Genomic DNA, 25,857 nt, shown 5'->3' on the forward strand with positions numbered 1-25,857 from the left:
GTCCAGTCACCTAGGTTACATAACAGTAAGAGTTATAAACATCACTCAGAGACAACAATATTTTGTCTCCGGGGCCTTCAGGGTACACCTCAAAACAGCTCCACCGAAGTAACTCCTGTAAATGCACATCCTTGGTGTTAGGGTTCACCACAAATGTTAGCTTTCTCCACAATCCCACCTGCTCACTTTTTTTCCTTAAAAAAAAAAATGCATGCAAATTTTACATTCTACTCTACAAAAAAAAACTGTTCTGAGTTTTTAATTTTATTTTTTGGCAAGGTAATTTAAAACATGATTTTTCTATCAGGAAAAACTAGAACTCCAGGAAGGTGGGCCAAGTTTATCCTGTGGCTTTCCACATTTCCCTACCACCACTGAGAATGGCTATATGCAAAACTCTGAGTTTGAGACAAAGGCTTTTAAAAAATGTAGGAATCCATAATGTTATGTTCATCACTCAGGTTCTCTTTGTCTTGCATAGTGGCTCTCCACTCTAGGTGCGCATTACACTTACCTGGGAAGCTTTCAAAAAACATCACTGCCTAAGCTCCACTCCAGGCCAAATGAATCAAAATCTCAGGGTGGATGAAGAGACCATCATTTGGTTGTTGCTTTTAGCTCCACTGGGTGAGTTTAATGGGCAGAGAGGGTTGGAACCACTGCTTAGAGGATGCTAAAGAAATGTTAAGCCCCAGAGTGATGGCAAAACACCAAGCCAATTCCTGGGGGTACAGCGCTTGCCCCTTCTTCCTAACCTAACCCCTTGGAGACAGAGAGTAATTAGGTGACAACTCACCCCTTCTTCTGCTCAAGTGGAGTCAAAATCAGAAGGTTTAAATGAAATCTGGAATTTCATGACTCAAAATATCCAGGTTTTGATCAGAAGTCCCTCATCCTACCAAGAACCAGGAAGATAAACTGAATGAAAAAAGACAATCAACAAATTCCAATGTCAAGATGACAGATGTTAGAATTGACAAAAAAAATAATGCAGCTATGATAAAAAAAATAAAATTTAAAAAAAAAACTCTTCAAGTAATAAGGAGAAACACGCTAGGTGAACTGGGAAATTCCATCCTGTCCCTCAGGCCCCTGAAGTATGGTCACTACTGGCACAGACAGGACTATGCAGGTCAGGAAGGGTGTTTGGTGGAAGAATCCCACAGACGCCTCCTGGCTGTACAATGGCTTGTGCACGCCTAGTGCAGGTTCACTCTAATTTGCCTTTGGCTTGATGGATCTAATCTGACTTTCTGAATGAGACTGCTGAATGAGTCAAAGCTGAGAATCGCTAGTGGGAAGCTATACCCTGGGGAATGAGTGACAGACAACAGTTGTGTCACCAAAGGGTCAGGTTAGAAAGATGATTGACCCCAGGGGTTGGTTTTGACTAGTCATAAAAAGTATTAATCAAATTTTTTAAAAAACTGATAAATTTGAGTTTATCAAAATTAATAATTTCTATTCTGCAAAACATCTTGTAAAGAGGATGAAAAGAAAATACAAGCTACGAACTGAGAGAAAATATCTGCAAACTACATATCCAAAAAAAGGACTAGCATCTCGACTATGTAAAGAACTCTCAGAATTCAACAATAGAACAATAATCCATTTAGAACATTAGACAATTCACAGGACATACAGATAGTATATAAGTACATGTAAAAGATGTTCAACATAATTAGCCATTCGGGAAATGTAAATTAAAACTAAAACACGACATCACTATATACCTAACAGGATAGCTAAAATAAAAAATAGTGACAACACCAAAAGCTGAGGAGGATGCAAAGAAAAAGGGTCACTCATACACTGCTGGTGGGACTGTAAAATGTTATAGCCAATGTGAAAAACAATTTGGCAGTTTATTTAAAAACTAAGCATACAACTGCCACATGACCCAGTAATTGCACCCTTCAGCATTTATTCCAGAGAAATAAAAATTTTCATACATAAAACATATGCATAAATGTTTATAGCAGCTTTATTCATAAAGCCAAAAACTATGGACAACCCAGATGTCCATCTGCAGGTGAATGGTTAACCAAACTGTGGAACATCCATAACATGGAATTCCACTTGGAAATAAACTCTGACATATGCAAAAACATGGGTGAATCTCCAGAGAATTATGCTGAGTGAAAAAAGCCAATTCAAAAGGTATGATTCCACTGACACAACGTTCTTGAAATAAAATGATTGAACTAGAAAATAGATTAGTGGTTTCCAATTTAAGAAGAGGTGAAAGAGGCAGAGAAGTAGATGTGGCTGCAAAAAGGGCAACAGGGAAACCTCTGTGGTGGCGGAAACGTTCTGCATCAAGGTCAGTATCCTGGCTGTGATACTGTATTAAAGTTCTGCAGGAAGTTACCTTCGAGGGAAACTGGTTAAAGGGACATAAAATCTCTGTATTATTTCTTACAACTACATGCAAATTATCTCAAAATAAAAAAGTTTAATTAAAAAAAGAGAAAAAAAAGGCTACTGGCCCACTGAACCCTGACCGCACCATATAGGAAACAACAAGAACTTGGACGTGACCTTTATGTGTGTTCCAGACCTGTATTTATTAGTCTTTTATAGTCCTAGCATTTCATCTACGATTCACGAATCCCAGCAACCTAACTAATTTTATTCAATAAAGAAGGGACACCCTGCAGCCTTGCCAAGAACAATTATTTCCTTGGGGACACTCAACATAATATTATCTATCAAGCCTACAACACACCACAGCCTAGAATGACCATTTCCTATGCTGCTGCTTGCTTTTCTTTGTTCTTTTCCATCTCTTCAGAGAAAACGCTAAAATGCTTAAATGTCCCTCTGCCTAGTACCACAATCCTTCCAGTGCTGTCTTTCAGACTAACGTATTCATATGAACTGGAAAAAAAATCACTACCACTAACTCATTTTTCATATTATAACAAATCCAATTCTTGGTGCGGGGGACAAAACAGGATATTACTCTATGGTGTATTTAGGATAAGAAGAATTCTACAGCAACTCGATTCGCACTTGGAAAATTCTGAATCCACAATTATCAGGTGCAAAAACAAAAGAAAAAAATCACAACCTTCACTTTCTACCTACAAGTACAGTCCTTAAAAATTCCCCAGACATAAGAATGCATGAACCTCATTTGCAGGGAGAAATTTATTTCAACATGGAAAGGTGAAAACCTTCTAAATTGAAAGCTCTCCAGAGAGGGAAAATCCACAGTCTATCCTGACACTTGTTCTGATACTTTACTACCTTCATGCATCAAGCTATGCTTACCTTCTGCATCACATCTCCGTAAAAATTACGTGTTTCTTAACGAGATTGTAGCAATTAACTTGCACAAAACTTTAGTCACTCCTAAGGATATCAGCCTGTCTGGGAGGGAGCATACAGTATTTAATTTTTGCAACCTGAGTTAGATGAATTAAACAAGGAAATTCTGCAGACCATTCTTGTTCCCTCAGTTTCAGCTCCTGTTAGGCTCTTCGGTGTGCTTCAAAACATTGAGTCTGATCTTCATGGTTCAAGAGTGTTCTTTTGTACACAAGCTTCTAAACACAAGCCTCCTTCAACTGAACATACAGTGATTTTTCCAAATCGAGAAGAAACGAGCTGTGTTTCATGGCTGATAGGGCAGTTTCCATGGTAGAACCTTCCTAAAGGGTTTTTTTTTTTTTTTAAGTCTAAGTTTGACCAGCACTCTATTTTTGCATCAGAGGCTGAAATTTGGAAACCATCGCACTGTGATGGGCTCCCCGTAAGCCCTTACTCATCCTTCTGGGGGACGGGTGTGTGTGTACACGATCCTTGTACAAAGGTGGCCGAGCACAAGGGGCTACGACCTAACCAGTGCTTCCTCATCATTTCTGTAGACATTCATTCTCTAAGGGACGAGTTCCTGGGGGAGCCGAAGCAGCCCACCAATTTCAGTGGGCATTAAGGGAGGCAAAGAAACATATACATTTCCCCTCAAACGTTTCAAATTTTACTCTTAAAATTAGTAATTAGAAGTTTAAGCGCTTCTTTTAATGTCATAAACCTATAAAACAGCAGTGCCAAAACAGTTTCCCTAAGTATTATGAACACCTAGAATTCCTTCATTGCAAAATAAGGACTTGTATCCCACAAATAAAGTTACAGCGTAACATCGAAATTCTTTGAAAAAAGGGTGAAGGTCTAAAAATCATCTTTTATGAGGACAGATTTTAATGAAACACAAAGTGAGGAACACAGAGGCCAAGCTCAAGGCTGAAGAAATGCTAAAGAGAGGCACAGAACTACTAGCAAGAGCTGAGGTGTGACAACACACCGCAACCATCCTGGGAGTTTGTCCATCATTAAGAATAAGAGAAACACAGCAACATTCAGATGCCTCATGACTCCTTTCTCACCTATAAAGAGAGGACAAGATCTCACCGGCAGCGAGCTGCATAAAAAGACCATCTACTCATAAGTGAAACCCAGCCATTCTGAAAAGCTACAGGTAGCACTTCCCATACTAACTTAGACAGACATTGATCCCAGGCTCACCCAAAGGCACAATACATTCTCCAGCATTAAATATGAGCGTTATCAAGATAACTGCTTAATGGAACCTGTCCAAATCTAGAATCAGTCGCTTTTGCCAAAATATGATTAGTAAGTATAATTCTACAAGACCTAAAGAAGGGCAATTCATGATGCCTTTTGCTCTAAGCACTGACCTAGTTGAATTTAAGAAGACTATTTTAAGGAAATTGAAAGTCATGCAATTTCTCTATATTATGATCTTAGGATCACAAAATTTAAAGTCAAAATTGAATCTACTCTTTTACACAGATTAATCATTGTGACCTGAAAAAGAATTGCTATGTAATCAAAAGTGTCCCCTCTACCAGAGAGCACAGCCTGAACCCCAGAGAACACTGCAGGAGCCAGGGGCCTGATAGGAGTAGCTAAGAGAGTCTCATACCAAATTAGGGAACAACACGAATCTATGCTACCAAATCCTGAGGAAAAAACACAGTGACGCTAAGAAGTGACTAAAAACGACTAAGGATCAGTAGGAAAATTATCCAAGGGTTCCTACTTAACTATATTTAAATACATGTGATTCTTCCTCTTTTCCTACTTATTCAATAAAACTACAATTCCATTAAAATGCTTTTCATTAACAAAGTATTACTTAGTTGTTATAACTTTATTCATGACTTTGTATAAAATAATGTTAAAATAATGGTAAACATAGATAGGAATCAACCATAAATGCTTACTTTTTTTCATCCATAATACCACCACTTGAAAATTCTTTGACTAATGGATAAATATGTGGGAACTTACCAAAAAAAAAAAAAAAACTCTCTAATAATTGGCATGTTTGAGAAAATTACCAGAGAATAACCCCAAAAACAGGGAGGAAAAAAAAGACTAGTTTCAGATTCAGTTCAACATATACTCTTTTCAACTTTCAAAGAACAGTAAGTCTCTGGTTACAAAATCCATTACGAAACACAGAAACGAGACTGAAATGTCCTCAAGTCAATGTTCAGATGCTGGCATAACCTCAGTACCAAACTGTCAGAGAAACAATTCCCTTGTGCGCATGTATGCGTGTACACACACACACACAGATACACGTACACGCAACTAAACCAAAGGAAAGGCGGAGGGAAGCACGTATCTCATGCACCCAGAGCACATTGATGTTTTGAAAAACTCTCCCAAACCATTCTGTTACTCTTTCTTTTAAAGAGCCAGTATATGTCAATAATCCTTCTCAAATCCCTTACCCAAAACTCATGAGGCCAGATGTGTTTCAAGATTCAAAAACTTTCCAGAAAAGCATGACTGGGCATATCCAATATATTTCACACACCTTCAGAGAGTCTAGGGTAACTATGACAATTCTGAAGCAAAAATGCATAAATATTTACACTAATGTGATTAATAAAGACTTTAAATTTCCTCACATTATAGTCAGGTCTTTTTCTCAACTATACCCATGTCGGGTCAGGTTTTATAATCAAATGAATTAGGAAATGAAATTTGTTTTCAGAACTTTTTGGATTTCAGAATTGTGGGGAAGAGATTATTGATCTATTACAGAACAATCTGTAAATAATAAGGTTAATTACTAATAATTCATTGAGTGCCTACTATGAGAGATAATGTACTTGGCATATATTATTTCTAACTCTTTCTACCACCCTGAAAGGTTTTACAAGTGAGGTTCAGAGAGTTTAAGTGACTTGCCCAAAGCCAGTTACTGAAAGAACCAGGACTTGAACTAAGACCTGTTCATACCACATCCAGTATGCTATTATATAGTCAGGTTCTTGGATTGTGAACTACAGAAAGAGGATGTAGGAAACCTAAGCAGAGAAGCAATTTTCTGGAAGCATATTGATAGCTCACACAATGGATGGAAAACATGGGGAACCAAGCTCACAAAATGATCAAAAGCTAAGAAAGGCCAAGTTGCACAAGTCATGACAAGTCCCAAGTCAAGTCCTAAAATCAGGATGCTGCTATTGGCATCACCACCACAACTGCTACCTCCATCCTGCTATGGCAGAGCACACATCACTATTGCCAGTGGATTCTCGCCAACCAAGCACAGCCATGAAAACTTTCTCAAATGTCCCTCTCTGTCTTTGCAAGATTCAAATTCTCAGCACTTTGATTAAGCATCAGCCACATGCCTTCTTGCTTTCACTGTGTGGAAAAGGCAGTGTGTCCCACCAATTCCACATCAAGGAGGGGCTCTTCCCCCCAAGTGAAGAAGTCAGGAGCCTGGGCAATCTCTCCCTAGAAGTGGGGGATAACAGTGCTGCCATTCTAAGTAAAATATTTGCAAGTCGTATTCAATGGCATGCAATAAAGTATGACTTCAAGAAATGAAATTTTTTAATTTTAAGAAATTTATATGGTAATTCACAACAATTTGTCAAAAAAAATTTTTTTAAAGAAGAAATCAATTGGTGATTTAAAAAGGTATCTGATATATTTTAACATTCATTCTTAATTTTTATACTTAGGAAAAGAAAGCTCTTTCCTTAACCCGATATTCTTCGCCTCAATCTAATCACATTTAAAAGAGCAATACAAAGGCATTTCAATTAGTCACCACCATTTCTTCATGTCACTGGAAAGTTCTAATCAATGGTAGTCAAAAAAGAAGAGATGCAACTGACAGAAAGTAGGGAGCAAACTATCATTATTTGGCAGATAATAGGACTGGATATCTGTAAAGAAGATCAAGACTATAACCCGTAATAGAGGCTAAAATCCACCAGGATTAATGATGGCATAAAAGCACTGAGATTTTGCAAAGACACAGCCATCCAGACACAAGAGCCTGTGAGAAGAAGGAAGATCTGAAAGCTGCCTTCCCTTCGGCTCTGTCAGCAAGTGCCCCATAAGGGACTGATTTAGGGTCTGGCATTGCTCAGGGTGATGCTCTGAATTTGAGGCCCTCAATGGCCTCCCCACTGATAATTCTGCTCAGAAAGGTCCCTGGGCTGATTCTCATGGCTGTTGACTTGACCAGATCTGGCTTCAGCCAGGGATTAAGGCAGCTGCATGAACTAACCACATGAGCTAACCATATAAGACACAAGTGCCCTCCCTAAGCCCACCCATCTCAACAGGACGCCTCAGCTTCCAGCAACACTCCAAGGCCTTCTCACCACTTTAAATATCTCAAAGGTAGAGAACCACCACTAAAAAATGTCTCAGACTGCCTGGAATGGACTATTTTTATTAATAGAGTTTCTTACCAGGTGGCAATATTTTACAGAAATTTTGTTAAATAATTTGCAAATTTTCCTTTTTGCTGCAAAATAATATTTATCACAAAGTCTTCCAAAGTGCAGATTTAGAAAGTTTCCACACTGTCAAATACACATTATTTGCAAATAAAACTGTATACACACAGTTGTCTTTAATCTTCCAAAGAGCATCTTAGTTGGACCCAGGGAAACAGAGCAAGACGGTGGAGACACTGCTGGCAAGGGAAGGGGCCTTGGGAGCCGGCTGGGCAGGGCGTTTCCAAGCCCATTACTACCCCTTTTAGCCCCTGCTATGAGTCCTCAGACGTAAACACACGCTTGAATAAATTATTGGTTTGAGGGCCTCTGAAGCAGTTGGTTCTTAAATTAATTAAATGAGCTGTGAACTTATGCTAAAGTAACTTTCTATCCCAGAAGAAAACTACTGGACAGAAAAAAAAAACAAATGTCTGGGACTGAGCAGGAGGGTCGGAGCACAAGAGTGGAGAAAAAAATGAAATAATTTAAAAAGCAAAGCTCTAACATTTTCTAATATGAGAGACTGAATTCATTCAAAATTTTTCTTTCCCTTCATTGACAGATTTATATTGGCATTTTTAAAGCATTTTTTAAAAACTGGACTTTATAATGCTGTGTAATAAGCACTTAATATCATCTATATTTATCTCGTTTGACCCTTTCGACAATGCTAGAATTAGTAGTAAGGACAGTGTCAGTTAGCCACACCATTGCATCTCAGGCCCAGCCCAGTGCCAAACACCTGGAAGGTTCTCAAATATATTTGTTCGATGAGTATATTTCTAAACATCCTTATTCTTTTTTTATCTACTCCACTCTAAGGTTGAATCCCAGCTCTCACCACCTCGCCACCAACTGCTTTCCCAGATTCCAGTCTCCCCTCACTCCAACACAGCCTGCAGTGGCTAACGGCCAGTTTACCTTAATGAAATACAAGAACTCTCCTCTGCTTTGACTTATCACATACCAGGTCTTAACTTCCCCTGTGCAATGACTGCATGCAATGTGGTTTTCCCCTTTGCCTCCAGGTTCAGCCAGTTTCCTGACTGTCTCAGGACTTCCAGTGGGCAATCCCTCACTTTCTGTATATCTAATGCCCATTTAGCCTTAAACCTCAAATTCGAGACATACTTCTCCATGAGACCCTCATCTCACACTTCAATATCACACTTCCGGTCCTAGTCTAGACTTAACTGTTCTCTTATAATTTCATTTGTATTCCCCGGAGCAGGCCTACTAGAGTTGAGAAGGGAAAGAAAGGTATTAACAGTTACTGAACACCACTGGGTGTCAAACAGGACATGAGATATAAAATATCTGGGTGAATGGTAAGTACTATTAATACTTTCATTGAATTGACTGGCTTACACTTTCTTATCAACAACCTTTTAATTACATATGGTCATACTCCACAAAGTAGCCTTAAAGAATAATAAAATCTCCCCCAAAATGGAGTAATTAAAAAATCAATATGTTCATGAGTCTGAGAAAGAACAAACTGCTTCACTTTCCCTTCCCTACCAAATCAGTCATTCAAGTTGTTGAAAACAGAAAATGTAATTGCTTTTCCTGGGCCCTGCCCACGCTCTGAAGGGAACTGAAAAAGCCACAGTAATCTCTGAAGCCTGAGTAATGAAAAGTTGATTGTGGCTCCAGACTAGATAAACCACAAACATGATCTCAAGGTCTGAAAACTAGCACCTGTCACCACAGCCACTGTAGACAAAACTCATCAGACTTCCAGAGCTGGAAGGAAGCTCAGCAACTTATCCTAATGTTCAAAGGCTTGTATCAAATATACATTTAATACATTCACTACCCAGGGTTTGCAGAATCTTTTCACCATCCTTTACTCAGTTAAAGACTAAAAGTTCCTGCGTAGGAGGAAGCTATTTCTCAGTCAAGGTTTGTTGCATTAATTTTGAAAAACTTTTTTAAATGTTACTCTTGCACAACCAGAAATACAAGAATCATGAAATAGCAAACATACATGAGGATTTGCAAATGCTTTATTCTTAACATATACAAAACTTTTAATTTATGAAGAAGTATAAAATTTTAGTATTATAAAAATTACTAAATATTTCTAAATATTTGGGTTCTTATTTGCTCTCTTTTTTTTCAGCCTGCAATAGGAATCCAACACAAACTAACACAAGAAATGCAACCAAGTAGACCCAAGTAGTGTCAATGAATCCTTCCATGGAGAAAAGATTAGCCAAATGAGAGCCAAATTCTTTGACAAATGCATATAGTTAGACTCAAAATACACCAGTGAGCTTAAGCCATCTCTGCACATCATTTCTGGTGGAACATGCTTAGAAAACTAGCAACTTGGCACGTCTAGTAAGCCATGGATTCCACTCAAAGAAGCAGAATCTATTATATGTGGGGAGAAATGGTTCCTTTTGTTGTCACTTTGCTACCCAAGGCTGAAAGCAAAAGATAATCTAACCATTTGAGGACAATAGTGGAAACACATACTGGTAAAACCAAAACAGAAGTATGCCTGTCTTCTGCTTTGTGCTGAAAATGACCGCAGTCTTTGTCAGGAACATGGCTGTGGTCAACTCAGCAGTGACAGCACCAAGTGGAAAAGTACCTGTAAGCAATTTAGCACATGAAAAAAATCATCGCCCTTCTCTGAGATGGGGGACCCTGTGATGTTTTCACATTTTCAATGACACCAGAAGGGAAGCATTTTAAATCACAATGAAACTTTTCAAAAAAATAATTTGAGTAAAGTGAGGTACATTTATTGAATATGTACACCTGTTCCAGGAGCCCCAATTGTCATAATTAAGGAAAATTTTGTTTCAAGACATAAATACTGCTTATCTTTTAAAAAGAATATTTAAAAGGAAGATAGTTTCCTAGAGAGCAGTTAGTCACTATAGTATCTACTCTTAAACATAACTGATCCAAATATTAAAATGATATTTAAACATTAGGTCACTAATCTTTCTCCCTCTGGTACACGTGCACGCACGCACACACACACACACACACACACACACACACACACAGTTTAACGTTTTCGAGGAGGAAGAAAACAAGGATTTTTAACATAAAAACATAAAAGGAACCCAAGGTTTTTCACCACCATTCACAAAGGAAATCTGTGACCTAAGGGAATTGATCTGCTGTCAGCCTGAGGTCTGGTTTCCTTTAAAGTCCTCTTCTTTGGGAGTCACCATCATGCCTGTGTCAATACCAGTGTTTCCATGACATTGTCACAGCCTGCTCCCCCCGGGTGCATGTAATGGCTTAAAGGCAGTCTAAGGGAAAGTTCTTCGGGGTTTGTGGGACAAAGATTCTAGAAAATAATGATTTATTAAGGTTCTCATGATCCTCAAAAAAAAAAAGGCTATTCAGATTCTTACAAAGGCAAAATCATAAGACATTATAAGACATTAACCCAATGTCTTCATCACTGAAATTAATAGAATTTTAAGTCTTCATTTTTTTACTCATAATTTACTTCTACAAGGAATTTTAATGAGTAAATCCTGCCAGGTTTCCAAATCTAAGCTTCATTCTTGAAATACATCTTCATCAAGTGATCAAGATTATCTAAATTGAACTTATCTCTTTATGCTTGGGCAGACAAGCTGACTACTATGCTGCCAGAAATGCAAAGGGATTTATTTTCAGCTATGACCTTCAAAAATTTGAAAAGCTATACATGAAGGTCAACATTGAGAGAGAGAGAAAGAAGCTGGTAGTTGTTTTCAAACTAATCTCTGTCCAACACAATAAATCAGTGTTCTAGTCAGCAAATACAAATACAAATAATAAAAAATCTTTAAGGAAAACTGTAATTTGTCTCATTGTTTAGAATCATCTAAGGATATTCTAAGTCATCATTTCACATTTTTTTAATCCCCCATAAGGCTCAGCATTATATGGCTACATAATAAAAACAGATATTTAGTCAGTATTCTTCATGTTATCATGCACTAGGCACTATCCTAAGCCTTTATATGTATTATTTCCTTGGAATCTCATAGAAGTCTATGAATATATAGTATTATTATCCTCATTTTGCTGATGATGAAACTGAGGCACAGAGTTAAATAACTTGCCAAAGGTCACTAGTTAGTAAATGATAGAGCACGAGATAGTAATTATTAACACTCTATATCACTTTAAAATTTTGCAAGTTTTTTCAGGCCATTATCTCCTTTGAGCTTCACAACACCTGTGATATTGATGGGACAATATAAGCATCGGTTTAATTTTACAAATGGAAAACCAAGGCTCCAAAACAGCTCTTCCAAGCTAGTAAAGAAAGGAGCTGGAACAGGAATCCAGATTTTCTGAGGCTATATGCTCTCCTTCTCCCATTACACAAGCTGCCTTTCTTATAGTAGACAGTACAAGTTATTTTCCAAAGCAAAATTCAAGATTTTTCAAAGCATAATTCTAGCTCCAGATGGTTAAAATTTTATTTAATTCACCCTTTTATACCTGGCATCAAGTACAATGCCTGGCACACAACAAGTCTAAGAGTCTGAGTGTTCCCCAGATCTCCTCATTTTCCTCCACCAAACTCATTCCTCTATGTTCATGCTACCTTGCCATCCTAGACCACCTTCAGAGCCACAGTCCATCCTCATAAGTCATCACTTTGAAGAGGCTAAAGTCTATATATAAAGTCCACTACCCAATGTCAGAAAAAGATATGAAAACTGAAAGTTTTGTCTTCATTTTAAGCTAAATTCTATGGTAGTCCATCTTCAAGATAGTTCCCAGTGATCCCTGCCTCCCAGTATTCATACCCTTATACAGTCCCCTCTCACACCAAGGTTGTGTGCTGTGACCAACAAAATACCGCAGAATAGCATGTTATAAAAGATCAAGGCTTCCATCTTGGGCTTTCTCTCTTTCTAGAATCACTTGCTTTGGAGGGAAGCCGGCTGCCACATGGAGAGGACACTCAGGAGCCGATAAAGAGGCCCACGTGGCAAGGAACTGAAGCCTGCAGGTAAGTAAGTCTGGGAGCAGATCCACCATCTCTAGATGACTGATACCTCAAACACAGCTTGAGTGCAGCCTCAGGAGACCCTGAACCAGAATTATTCAGTTATGCTGCTCCTGGATTCTGGACCCAGAAAAATCTGTAGGTGACAAATGTTTGTTCCTTTAAGCTGCTAAGTTTGTGCTGTAACCTGCCACATAGCGATAAATAACTAATACTGGGACAAAACCTATTATAAACTGGAATAAGGCTACTTATAATCTCTATTTACCCCTGCTTGTAGTGGATATCCAAATGATGAGCTATATAAATAATAATGTGCTTGTTTTAGAAAATACAACCCAGACCTGGCCATGATATTGTACAATTAAAGGTACATATGCCATATCACCTTGCTGGAATCTGAAAAAATTTTGAACCTTGAAACATGCCTGGCCCTGAGGGTTTCAGATAACGCATTTTTTCTATAAAATCTTTCCTGATTGACGCCACCTTGGTATATAAGAAACATAATTTCTTATAAGAATTTCTGTACCTCTTAGGTTCTCAACAACATAATCCAATACCTGATTATCAATTATCTTGTATTGTACTCTGTTGTTTTATAGGTAAATGTTCATCTTTCCACCTAAAAGTTAAATTTCTTACAGGCAAGAATCCTCCGCCTCTATTTCATCATCCCTGTCAGAAATCCTGGAGACTACTGGGTATGCAACAAGCTCTGAATACATTATTGTGGAATTGAATTCACAAATCCATACTTATAATTACAATCACACAGCATTGGTCCAGACTCCCCTGTACCCTCACACTCAAAGCCTATTTCTCTTCAAATAACTTCCCTAAAACATGATATAAAAACAGTGTCTGTCTGAAAGAAAAAGAAGCTGGCTCTCAGAGGAATTCTGGAAATTTTGCACGTCCCCCAAGTGCCTTTGTAAACAGCAGCAGAAGCATGAAATAATCATTATCAGGGGAAAAGATCTATTAGCCTCCTGATGATTGGCCCATCTGAAACCTTTCCAGGAAAGAGCAATTTTGCCTTTCAGCTTTCCTCTCTGGCATCCTCCCTCAGGCAATAAGAAGGGTTACTAATAAGTTTTTAATTTTCTTTCTCGGAGATTCAGAATGGAGATGTAAAAACTCAGAGTTAAAGTCTTTACTAAATAAAGACTAAGGAAAAACTCTGAGTGATATGAGCTCTAAAACCATGGCATTAAATAAATTATTCTAGACCTTTCAGATAAGTGTTTTCCAAAAAACCAAAATATTAAAATGCAATGCAGTAAGTATTGTTATGAAAAATGGTCTCTCCCTCACATAATCTGCCCAGAAAGAATTCCACCAATCCAAATGCCAAGACTACAGAAAGTAATCAGACCAGATCATAGGCCTATAAAGACTTAATTTAAAGGAAGCAGTTGGGAGGGAACAAGGAGGGGCTGGGAGCATGGAAGATGAGATTGGCAGTAAACCTAAATGATTTCCATTAAATTCTGACCTCTTCTTCAATAATCGGCTCTCAGCCCTTCCTCCCTTGCATGCAGCAAAGAAACTGCAGGTACGTGAACACTGAAAAAATGACCAGATAGGAAACTAAGAGACAGGGTTCCAGGACCATGTTCCGGACTCTAGCAACTCACTGCGCCTCACTGGGTAGTCCCTGCTTGCCTGCAGAATGGGAGACTTAGATGGTTCCAAATGCCCATGCCAGGTCTAACTTTCTATTATAAGTAAAATCTAGTCTGTTGTAATTTGTCATCTCTTCCACATTCTCCCCGTCTAATGTGTGCTGCATTTTCAGGTAGCATCATAGGACTGAATTAACTGAGGACATGTGATCTCACACAGGTCTGGTACAGAGAATCAGACAGTTGAACTATTGGGCAAAAGAATGAGTGGTTGGCAGGAGAAAGCAATGACAAGTAGATATGAATTTGTGTGAAAGATTTTGTCATGGCCATGGCACTATCTAGACTCTAGACACTTGAGATTTTCTTCACAGAGGGAACTGCCAGTAACCTGAATATCTAGTGGGATTTTTCAAGTGTTTGAATACTACCAACTTTTAAAATATATAATTCAGACAAAACTGTAAAGCCTATATTATGCCAGTTTCAATACCACTAAGATTTGCTTCAATTTCCCTCAGTCATAGGGGATGTTAGTCCAATTCTATAAAGCCATAACTGTTCCCTAGACTTTAACCTGCAATCCTGCTATGAATTCTGAAATCTCATGGTTGATAGGCAGTCACAAGGCTGGAGGAGACTGTGTGTGTTCATAAGTGGTCTTCTAGCAGTCTACATTATTTTCCTAGGAGGAAAATAGTGCACATCCCACTTCTCAGGACAAATTTCTAGCAATTTCTCCATGTGTTTCACGGTTATAGATGAAAGCCACATACCTATTTAAATGGTATTAACTTTTCTAACATGCTACACCTTCACCTATCAAAATAAAGAGATTTATTCATAAAACATACAAAAATGCACTTTATCCAGGCCTCCACCAAGTAATTTACAGAAACACTTTGCAAAAACCAAAGGCAAATCCTTTACACAATGTAAACAGCAACCCTCAAAACTTGCACAGAAATGTTTAGAAAATCTAAATATTCAACCAAGGTTTCAAGTTACAAAAGCAATAGCATTAGCATAACTAAAACAATCCTTCTATCTATCAGCTCTTCTTCCAATTATGACAAATATTTACCGAGTGCCACCATGTGCCTGGCACTTTTCTAGGTTCTTGAGGATTTAACAGTAAATAAAACGATGTTTTACTGTCCCCAAGAAATTTACAGAAAATTTTTCTCAATATATTAAATGTCAAATTTGTTTTATTTAGCTGGGAGTATCTTCTCTGCTGAACTACACACGCCAAGGAACTACTAAAGTAAACAAGATGTATAAAGATAGAACTGAAATTAATAACCAGAAATTAATCTTCACATTTTTTGTCAATTGATTTTTGATAAGGGTGCCAAGATATTCTAACGGGAAAAATAGTCTTTCCAACAAATGAGCTGAGACAACTAGATAACAACATGAAAAAGGATGATGAATGGATCATAGACCTATATGTAAGAGCTAAAGCCATAAAACTCTTAGAAAAAAACATAAGCGTACAAGTTACTGCTCCACTTCTAACAACTACCCATGCCCCACAATGTCACTTTGGGCAGAGGTGAGGAATTAGATATCTCAAATTGGAATTTAGAAAGAACTTATTAGCAAATAATAGATCATACATAATAATCACTATCATTTATTGAGCACTTTTGACCCTATATGCCTAAAATTCTTTCCTCGAATTCTCACAATGACCTTATGAGGCAGGTATCATGCCCCTCAGCTTAAAAGGAGGAAAGAGAGGCTAGTGCGAAGAAGAGTTATTTGACCAATCACCAGACCAATAATTTCATGGCAGACCAGAGTTATTTGACCAATCACCAGACCAATAATTTCATGGCAGACCAGAGTTATTTGACCAATCACAAGACCAATAATTTCATGGCAGACCAATTTTCACTGACATGATGAGAGGAGAGACTAAAGGTGATCACACAGCACTCCAGTTAGGAGGCTGGTTCAGGTGAGAAGTATGAGGGCCTCGACTGATTTGGGAGCATTGAGAACTAAGTGACAACTAAGGTAGCAGAGGCTCCAAGACTGCTTCTCAAACATGGCTCTGAATGAAGGACAAGGTGAGACCTGAAATGGTTTAAATACTCCATGGGTCTCTGCGGACTCACTCAGGAACCTGACTCTCACTCACATCACTGTTTGTATGGCAAGCTTATACTAAACAAGGCACATTCTAACCAATTTCTAGGACCATCCCATCCCTCCAAGGCTGGGAATTCTCAGCATTAGGAACTATGTTTTCTCATGTGCTCAGGAGATTCTAAACAATCTCCTGCTGTATTTAGTTCCCTATTTGGTCTCAGTTAGCTGATCCCTGCCCTGCCATCAATCCTTCAGTTATTATCCATGGGGGCTAGCATTCAGCACCTCTCAGTTCTCCTTGCCTGCCATCATCTGTCTTGTTCTGACTTTCTCTTGGCATGTCAATATCCTTGTAGACAAATATTTTCACAGTGTAAAAAACACTGCGAGGGCCTTTCACGTCTTCAGCAATTATTAGGAGCTCCCCTGGCAGAGCTATCCTGGCCTGTAGAAATTTCTTGGTAAGAGTATTTAGTTACAGAGAAATGGATTAACCATTGGCAGCAATAAGGAAGAGTGGCTGCTTCACTCAAAGGAAGAAAGAAGAAAGGAAAAGAAAAGAAGAGAAAAAAAGAAAGAGAAAGAGAGGGAGGGAGGAAAGGAAGGAAGGAAGGAAAGAAGGAAGGAAGGAAGTAAGTAAGTAAGTAAGTAATGAACGAAGGAAGGAAGGAAGGAAGGAAGGAGAAAGAAAGAAAGAGAGAGAGAGAGAGAGAGAGAAAGAAAGAAAGAAAGAAAAAGAAATACATAGCTCAGAGGGCATAGGCATGCGATCCATGTTTTTGAGAATGGTATAGACTCTCCAAAGTGTATACACAGGCTTTTTGAGTCACAAACTAAACCGGCTGGTTCCTGACCTTAACACACCTAGTCTGTACCTAGACAAGTAATAACAGATGCCTGGTTAATCTTAATATAGGAGACTTAGAAACAAATCTGGTGAGGCAGAAGCAAATGGCAGGTACTCATTACAACCATAACAATATGACTGGGACTGTCACGAGTTTTACTTGTGGCTAAAATATCAGATACAAAGCTCGGCCAAAGCAATCAATCTCAGAAAAGCTGGAGGGGCATGGCAAATCTGATCTCTGACCTGTCATGTTTATAATAGGCCTGCAGAAAAATACACTGCATCGGAATGAAAAACTTATCATTTGTCATAAAAAGCCAATATTTAATTTATTGACACTGCCTTTTCCATTAAGCCTTAAGCAGTGTCAGATGAGGTTTATGTAGCTTCAAGAGTAAAATGTATGGTACAGCAAAATTAAAAATTACACCAATGGTCCTGACTGTGTAAACCCACACTGCAAAATCAACTGACACTGTTCTCAGACAGAATAGCAGACAAGAAAAGGAACTAGAGTGTGAGAATCTATTGTCCACTCTTAAAAAATATGTTCTTCCAAAAGACTCTCAAGTTGCAAAGGTAAAGTTACATTTTTTTAAAAAAGAGAAAGACTTGCTAGTTACCACTACAATACAAAAATGGTGTGGCTCGTGTTTTCTGAAATAGCTGCCTACTGGCTCTTCGATGTAGTATATGTATTCAGACCACTGCACCATCTCATTTTCTACCTATTATCAATATAAAAATTAGAGTATCTTGGCAACAGAGTTTTCATGAGCTTCACTTTATTCTAGGATCTTTTCTAGTAAAAATAAAATGGCAAAGGACCCTCATTACCCAGAAGATTTTCAATGTGGACTATTCCAACTGTAATAGTCCATTCATTCTTCTTTTTGAATTATAGTTAATAAGCATCTATCGCATGGGGTGAGCAGCTCTAGCTGCTGCAGATCACAGGTGCAGGCTCACAGGCTGCTGGAGAAGACAGCTGTGTCCAGAAATAATGCTGGCAATGTGATAAGTGGGGGGCACTGTGAGTGCCTAATTCTGCCTGTTCAGGCTGGGTTGAAGGCTTTCTAGCAGATAGGACACTGTATTTAAGTCTTAAAAGGTGAGTTCAGATGGGTGTGGGCTTAGGGAAAGGCAAAAGCATGCACTACTCAGAGGGACTCCCATGCATAAAGGCACAGGACAGTCTGGTATGTTTAGGAGACTGAGCAGTTCTGCATGCCCACAGGGCAGGTCACTGGGGTAGGGAGGGCTAGATCAGGTAGGGTGCTAACCCAAACCATGAAGTTTTTGAGCTTTATCTATAGACAAGAAGGGGCACTGACAGAAAGAGGAGGGGATGAAGGATGAGAAGAAAGAATAAAGTTAACGTTTTCCATGTGCTTATACATGCAAGGCACTATGGGCAAAATTTCTCCATTTTCAGATAAGTATCTTTCTGAAGGCCTCACAGCTAATAAGCAATTAGCAGAGCCAAAATTTAAACCCAGGTGGTCTAACTCCAGAGCCCAAGCTTCTAGTCATTTCATTATCTTGCTCCTAGAATAAGAATATTAAGCAAGTTAAAGACACAAATATCATATTGTTTTCACTGACATGTAGAGTATAAAACTACCTTCTCAAAAGAGAAGAAAGAAGGCAACCGAATGTTAGCCTCTAACAACGTGGAAGGCAGAGCACCAAACACACAAGAATAAAGGCAGCTGTTATTCTCCATGGCAGTGGTTCTCAAACGAAGGTGATTTTGCCCATCAGGGACATTTGGCAACATCTTGGAATATATCTGGTTGTTGCGACTGGGAAAGAGGCACTACTAGCATCTCACAGTTAAAAGCTAGGAATGCTCAATATTCCACAATGGGTAAGACAGCCTCTCACAACAAAGAACTGTTTTGCCCTGCTCCAAGATACAACCTGACACAAACCACTGAAGAAAAAATAAAGCTTCCAGTCTTGTTTGTAAGTGTCTTAGTAAAAATAACAAACCACTGTCCACGTGGCTGGCTAATGGAAAGTAGTCTGAACTTTTGTCCCTGCAATTTAGATTTAACTGTTTTGATCTGAATGTTTGTGTTCCCACAAAATTCACATGCTAGAAACTTAACCACCAATAACAGGTGAGGTCTTTGGGATTAACACTCCTATGAAAGAGAGCCAGTAGAGCCCCCAGCCTCTTCTGCCATGCAAGGATACAAGAAGTTTTCCACCCAGAAGAGGGCTCTCACCTGGCCATGACTGATCTCAGACTTCCAGCCTCTAGAACTATGAAAAATAAATTTCTCTTGTTTATAAGTTACCCAGTCTGTGGTATTTTGTTATAGCAGCCCAAACATACCAAGACACCACCAACAGGCAAAAGCAACAAAAGCTCTGCATTAGTTCAACTTTAGTTCAAAGTTAGTTCAAGCTTAACATTATAGAATTCAAGAACAATTATATTAAAGGGGCTGCAAAGAGTGTGGTCCGCCTTCAACTAAGAAAATTATAAACACCTGGAGAAGGACCGCCCTTAGCTAGCTGCTGGAAGTAACAATGATTTCCCCCTTAAGTTATTTTTAAATCACTTTCAAAGCATGAATGATAAAAAGTATTTTTAATATATTTTTTAAGAAAAGAACTTATAAAATTGAGGGAGCACTTAAGGTCCGAGGATGTAATATACAATATAGTGACTATAGTTGATAATGCTGTATTGTATAACTAAAATTTGCTGAGAGTAGAACTTAAGTGCCCTCAGCAACAAAAGGTAAATAGGTGAGGTGACAGATGTGTTAACTCGGTGGGATGGTAAGAATCCTTTCACAATGTATATGTATATCAAATCACGTTGTACACTTTAAATTTATTACAATTTTGTTTGTCAATTATACCTCAGTAAAGCTGAAAAATTTTTGAAAAATGTTTTAAACAAAAACACACAAAAAATGTGAGGGAGCATTCACATATTAGTTCATCTTCAACATAAATATTATATTTGAATTTTAGAAACCTAGATGAAGAGTGGAGAAGGGGTACTGCTATCGCAGTTACATCGAATTTACTGACCAATCAAGACTCCAGCTAACCTTACATTAACAAAAATGTTGGTGTATGATTACCTGCTTCAATCTGTTTGTAAGGTCTCTGACTCTGCACCCTACATGGTTGATATCAAGGATATAGCTATTCACATAAAATACTTAATATAATTTGTGAAGAACTATTGCTTTTCATTTTTGCCCAATCATCTTAGATTTCTCTTTATCAGTCCAAATGGGATGAAAATTACAATTCTTGGTGATCGGGATATAATCTAAGTCCCCAAAAGAACTATTGCTTTTCATTTTTGCCCAATCATCTTAGATTTCTCTTTATCAGTCCAAATGGGATGAAAATTACAATTCTTGGTGATCGGGATATAATCTAAGTCCCCACCTTCTAATTGCTAATTGTTTTTCTAGTTTATTAGGAAGTTTTTGATCAAAGCATCAAAACTGACATAATATTCCCTCAGGAAACTCAGGATGATTAGGAAGTAACTTCATTTAAAAGTTAATGGATGAACTGTACACTTTAATTGTGTGAATTGTACGATATATCTCAATAAAGCTGTTTGAAAAAAGTTAATGGAATTTCCATCTTGCTATCATTGGTTTCATTAACTTAGTCAAATCCCTTGAGAGGAAAATTAGCACCTCAGTGGTTATTACATTACTACTCAGAGGACTAAAATCTTGCTGAAATGAAAATATTAATCTAGTTCATATTTGCAGCAGCAATTTTCAAACTAAATTTATCATCAAACCTTGCGATTTTTTCCCCCTGAAAATTTTTGCTAATCAAATGACAGCCTATAAAGGTAGTGTGAGCCACATTGAAGTTTGGTTTTCTAAAGAGACACATTGAAGTTTGGTTTTCTAAAGAGAACAAAAAGAAAGACTTCTACCTCCACCAAGACAAAGAGCTACAAAGGACATAACAAAAGTTTCCCTGAATAAACATTACTCAAAAAAACAAGAGACCAACCACAGCAGAAATTCTTAACTTGAATAAACAATAGAGATAGCAGAGAACAAACAGCTAAAAGTTATTGTGGGGCTCAACACACAACCAATAGCTTACAGTTTACATAAACTTGGGTTTTTAAACCATGGATAGGACTCAAACTACAAACTGCATGAAAAAGACTTTCTGTTTGTCAAAGTGAGGTTACCCCTAAAGCAACTTAAGGCAGCAAATTTCTACATAACACTGAATACAATATACTGTTTTATTTTTCTGTTTATGTTTTAAACAAAAAATTACTTTCCATTTAAATGCAACTTAACATGTAAGATGTGTAACTACTGTCTTCAAGCTGAATTGCTTTCCATGGGAAAAAATACCAATTTTTTTTTCTAATGTCCATAGAAACATTGATCTGAAGTGCAGAAAATCACTTCATAACTGACTTTTCAATTTGTAATTTGGCACTTAGATCCAAAGAGTGTTCTTTTTTTTTTCAAAATGGCACACAGAAAAATATGTATTACCAAGCTTCTCTCATACTCCTAAATGTCCAACAGTAATCTTTAACTCACAAAGACTATAACAGTAATACAAGCAAATTCTTAAGTAACTATCAGGAATCAGTAAAATTATTTCCATTAAGGGATGAAATATGTGAATAATTTTAATGCAAAATTAGCTGTATTCATTCTATTTGAGATAGAATGCAAGACAGGGTCATCTCAAAATAATTATAAGGAAATGCTTTTGAAAAATGGAAAGATATTTCTATTTAAATTTCAGGGAAAATGGGCTAATTGACGTTGCATGCTTAACTTTGACTTTAGTGATAATCAAAATTATCAAGTATACTGTAGCAGAAGGAAAACACTATTATTGTAACTATTATACTGTTAACTTTGAAGTAATTGTTTACTATTTCACTTACAAACTAAAGTAGGAGTTAAAATGCCAAGTATGTACAGAATAACATATATATTCATTCAATATTTGAATATTTTCTATATTTGAGATACTGTTCATATATTCCACTTACAAATATACATATGTGTTTAATTTAGTACATGCCACAAGTAGATATGTGCTTAACACATGCATTTTATGGTAGCATGGTAGTTACAGATAATATGGTTAAGTTAGGCAGAAAACATCTGTGTTACACATATGGCCATCAAAATAATTGTGGCATGCTTTTGTGACACTGAAAGAAGCCAAGCCTGTTGCAAAACGATTACTTTCTACAAAAGCTTGCTTAAATTATTATTTAGTTAAATGGCATCTATCCAAAATAACCGCTATAAAGTTGCTATTGCCTTTGAATCACTCTCCAGTTTTCAACCTATTTGTAAAGCAAGGTAAGCACTATCAGGTTATAAAAAGTAATTATGGACTAGGATTTTTGATTCATGTTCCTTTGACAAAATTGCTCCATTTGATCCTAAGACTTGGCTGCTCTCTTAACAGAGTAACGTACATGCTCCACAGTTGACCGGTATAGCTTTCATGATTATACAGGAAGCTCACACTCTATATGACTTTAGACTTGGCACTTCAGAAGGATTTCTTTGTTTTAGTATCAGATCATCAGTTGTCTTTTTCTAATTGTTTCTATTCCTGAGCCAAAGAGAATTTATGTATTATCAAAAATTTACGATGTCTTTGTGATTTTTGCCATTTTATTCACACAGTATACCAAAGGATGTTTTACGATCTTATAAGGGAAGTTCTTTTCCTGATGTCATTGGGGCAGAGGGGATGTTTTGGAACATAAAGTTGAAAATAGAAAACGAACACCTTCCCCCAAAAGAGTCTTTTATTGGTCTTGAAAGGAAAAACAAATGAGAATCTGATTGACTTTTGCTTATTATAATTACTGGGGACACAATATTCAAAACAATTTCCTAAAGGGTTAACTTTACCTTGTGCTTTTAATTGACTATTTTTGCCCTTTTTCCTGCAACAACAATGACATCTGTGAAATTACAATCCTGTACACCAAGAATGGTAATATTAAAACTGAAGCTAGTGTGCATAAAGCTAGGTAAAAACTGATTCACACAAGGAAATGCCCAGGGCCTATGCCATTAGGATTAATTTCTGAGATGACAAGACTAGGAGAGGACACTTGGCAGAGACTTAACTTGATTTCTCAGGGGACAAGCTGTACTGGGGAGGAGCGGGGAGCAGTTGACCTTCACCAGACTCAGAGGCTGAGTTATCTAAAATATCTGTGATTTAAAAGTGAAGGAGAAAAGGAAACAAAACGCTAGCGATTCCTATCACCTCCAGGTAGTTACATGGTTGCAACAGCAAAACAAGTGCGCCTCCGCCTCCGTCAGGTTTGTCCACTCGACCACAAGAACTCAGCAAAATTAAGGAAGTGGATCTCTGCGATCTCTCACAGCCTTTGTGTTTGGGTTCTCTAGGTTAACAGAAGTAATTGCATTTTAATGACCTACAAACAGGAGCAAAGTTACTACCGAGTCGCTTTGAGAGATGTTTATTTCAATGTGGGGAACCAGTTTGCTTGCTAGTGGAAAGGGAGATTATTTTCCTTCCAAAGGTAGCAATACTCAGCTACAAGTCCAGGCAACACAATCACAATCACCCAATAAATGTATTTCAACGAGTGAACTCCTTCACTTCCTCAATGACACCATCAAGAAAAAGCCTCATCAAAGCCAAGGGAAATCGTGCCTTCTACGCGGCAAGCGGCCCGTATATTCAATTCTGTGCCTCTGTGGGAGCTGCAGGGACCTTTAGATGTTTTGGGAGGAAATTGGTGTTGGGAAGAGTTTTGGCCGCCTTTGCAGGACTGGGGATTGCATCTGAGAACTGGTGCGTGGACTACCCTTTGAGACGTCAAACTTACTTTCCTTTATGAAGGGATTCAAAGTTAACCCACCCTGACACGTTCACCCTCTACCTGAGCTCTGGGGGTAGCTGCGGTTCTTTCCCACCGCCCGGCGACGCAGCTGCCGCCCCAACCGGTGACAGCCCTCACACTAAGCCATGGACCCCCGAGCCCTCCGGGCTGCCAATCCCCCGAACACGCCCCCGGCCTGCCCCTACCTTAATGCCCTGCTGCTGGGTGGTGAGAGTTAACTTGGATTCATCCAGGAGCAAAACTTCGCAGTAAAATTCTTCCGGAACAGCGCAGAAACAGCCCATGACGGCCGTGGCAGTCTCCAGCCAGGCGAGAAAGCTGCGACCCAGGCGCCGAGCCGCCCCCTCCCTTCAAGCGCGAGGCATTAATTTATTGTCTGCGCCGTGGCAAGGGCGACAGGAACAGCTCCGGGCGGGGTCCAGGGCCGCGCAGGCGGGAGGCGAGGACCGCGAACAAACGCGGAGCGTCAGCGCCCGGGAGCCGGCGGGGAAAGGCCGGCGGAACTGGGCGCGGAGGGCGGCGGCGCGTCCCCGCGCATCCTGCGGCTCCGGCTCCTCGAAAGGCGGGGGCGCGGCCGCGGCCCCTCCCGCAGTCCTAGGGACAACGAAAGTCGCCTGGCAATTGGGGCAAGAGGCCCAAAACGGGAGGGACGAGAGCTCGAGGCGTCCCCCCACCCGCCCCGACTTGGAAGACCCTAGAAGCTCTTCAGCCTCCTCCACCCGCGCCTCCCAGAGCGCTGCCGGCACGCACCGACCTCCCCTCCGCCTGCGGGGTCCCCCGCGGGCGCGCACTTCCAGCTCCGACCCCACCCCGCAGCCTCCAGTCCGGTTCGCCGAATGGGGAGCACTCGGCTACTCCTTTGTGTTTCAGGGGTACCCACGACGTCCCAGCAACACCGCAGAGCCAGCGGCGACCGTCGTCCCAATCTGCGGGCACCGAAAAGTCCGCAGACCGTCGGAAAGGGCAGCGGGCTCCTACCGCGACCGGTGAGTGGAAGTCAGCTGGTCGCGGAGCGCAGCTCCAGTCTGGGGAGCCCCGAGCTCATCGTGGGGAACTATGTGGGGCCAAGTTCAAGGTCTCCCTCCGGGATGCCCTGTCGCCGCAGCAGTGTGCTGCCTCTCCGGGAGGTCAAAGAAGCGGGGAGTCGAAGGACTCGCGGGCGGGCGTGCAGGCGGAGAGGCGGGCGCCCTGGCTGGGAACGCGGCGGGCGGACGGGCGGGGGGGTGTGCCTCGGGCGCGCCAGGCCGCGGCGGCTCCAGGGAAAGTTCTCTCGGCAGAGAGAGGGGTGGCGCCCCGGGCGGGAGCAGCCCAGGTGCAGCTGGGCCGGGCCAGGGCGTCAGCAAAACGCCCCGGAGCGAAGCTGGAGCCTGGCGGCCGGGAAGGGGGCTCCCCTTCTGGGCGGGGTCGCGGCTGGGGGCGGAGGGCGGAGCGGAGGTGGTCTAATGGCGAAGTGCTGACAGGTCCGCAGGCGAAGCTGCGCGCGGCGCGCAAGTCACGGGGTCGCACGGAACCCTGACCCCGCTTGCTGTGTCCGTTTCCCGGGGAGACCCGGTGGCTGGCTCCGGGAGGGGAGGGCGCATTCCTGCTTGGACCCGGCGTTCGGCGCTCCCAGTCCCACGCCCTCC

At 39.8% G+C, this 25,857-nt stretch overlaps 2 protein-coding genes across 2 annotated transcripts in view; one reads left to right on the forward strand and one right to left on the reverse strand.

The window, feature by feature from the left end:
* EPB41L4A (erythrocyte membrane protein band 4.1 like 4A) overlaps positions 1-24,771 on the reverse strand; it is a 222,581-nt gene extending 197,810 nt beyond the window's left edge. The window contains exon 1 of the mRNA XM_023533625.1: positions 24,418-24,771. Within this exon, the coding sequence (XP_023389393.1) occupies positions 24,418-24,516 (99 nt within the window). The 5' untranslated portion in view covers positions 24,517-24,771. The remainder of the gene's footprint in view (positions 1-24,417) is intronic.
* LOC111743044 overlaps positions 24,515-25,857 on the forward strand; it is a 24,276-nt gene continuing 22,933 nt past the window's right edge. Inside the window, exon 1 of the mRNA XM_023533627.1 lies at positions 24,515-25,218. Coding sequence (XP_023389395.1) covers positions 24,515-25,218 — 704 coding nt within the window. The remainder of the gene's footprint in view (positions 25,219-25,857) is intronic.

This window comes from Pteropus vampyrus, unplaced genomic scaffold, assembly GCF_000151845.1.
Source record: "Pteropus vampyrus isolate Shadow unplaced genomic scaffold, Pvam_2.0 Scaffold106, whole genome shotgun sequence".
NCBI lineage: Eukaryota > Metazoa > Chordata > Mammalia > Chiroptera > Pteropodidae > Pteropus > Pteropus vampyrus.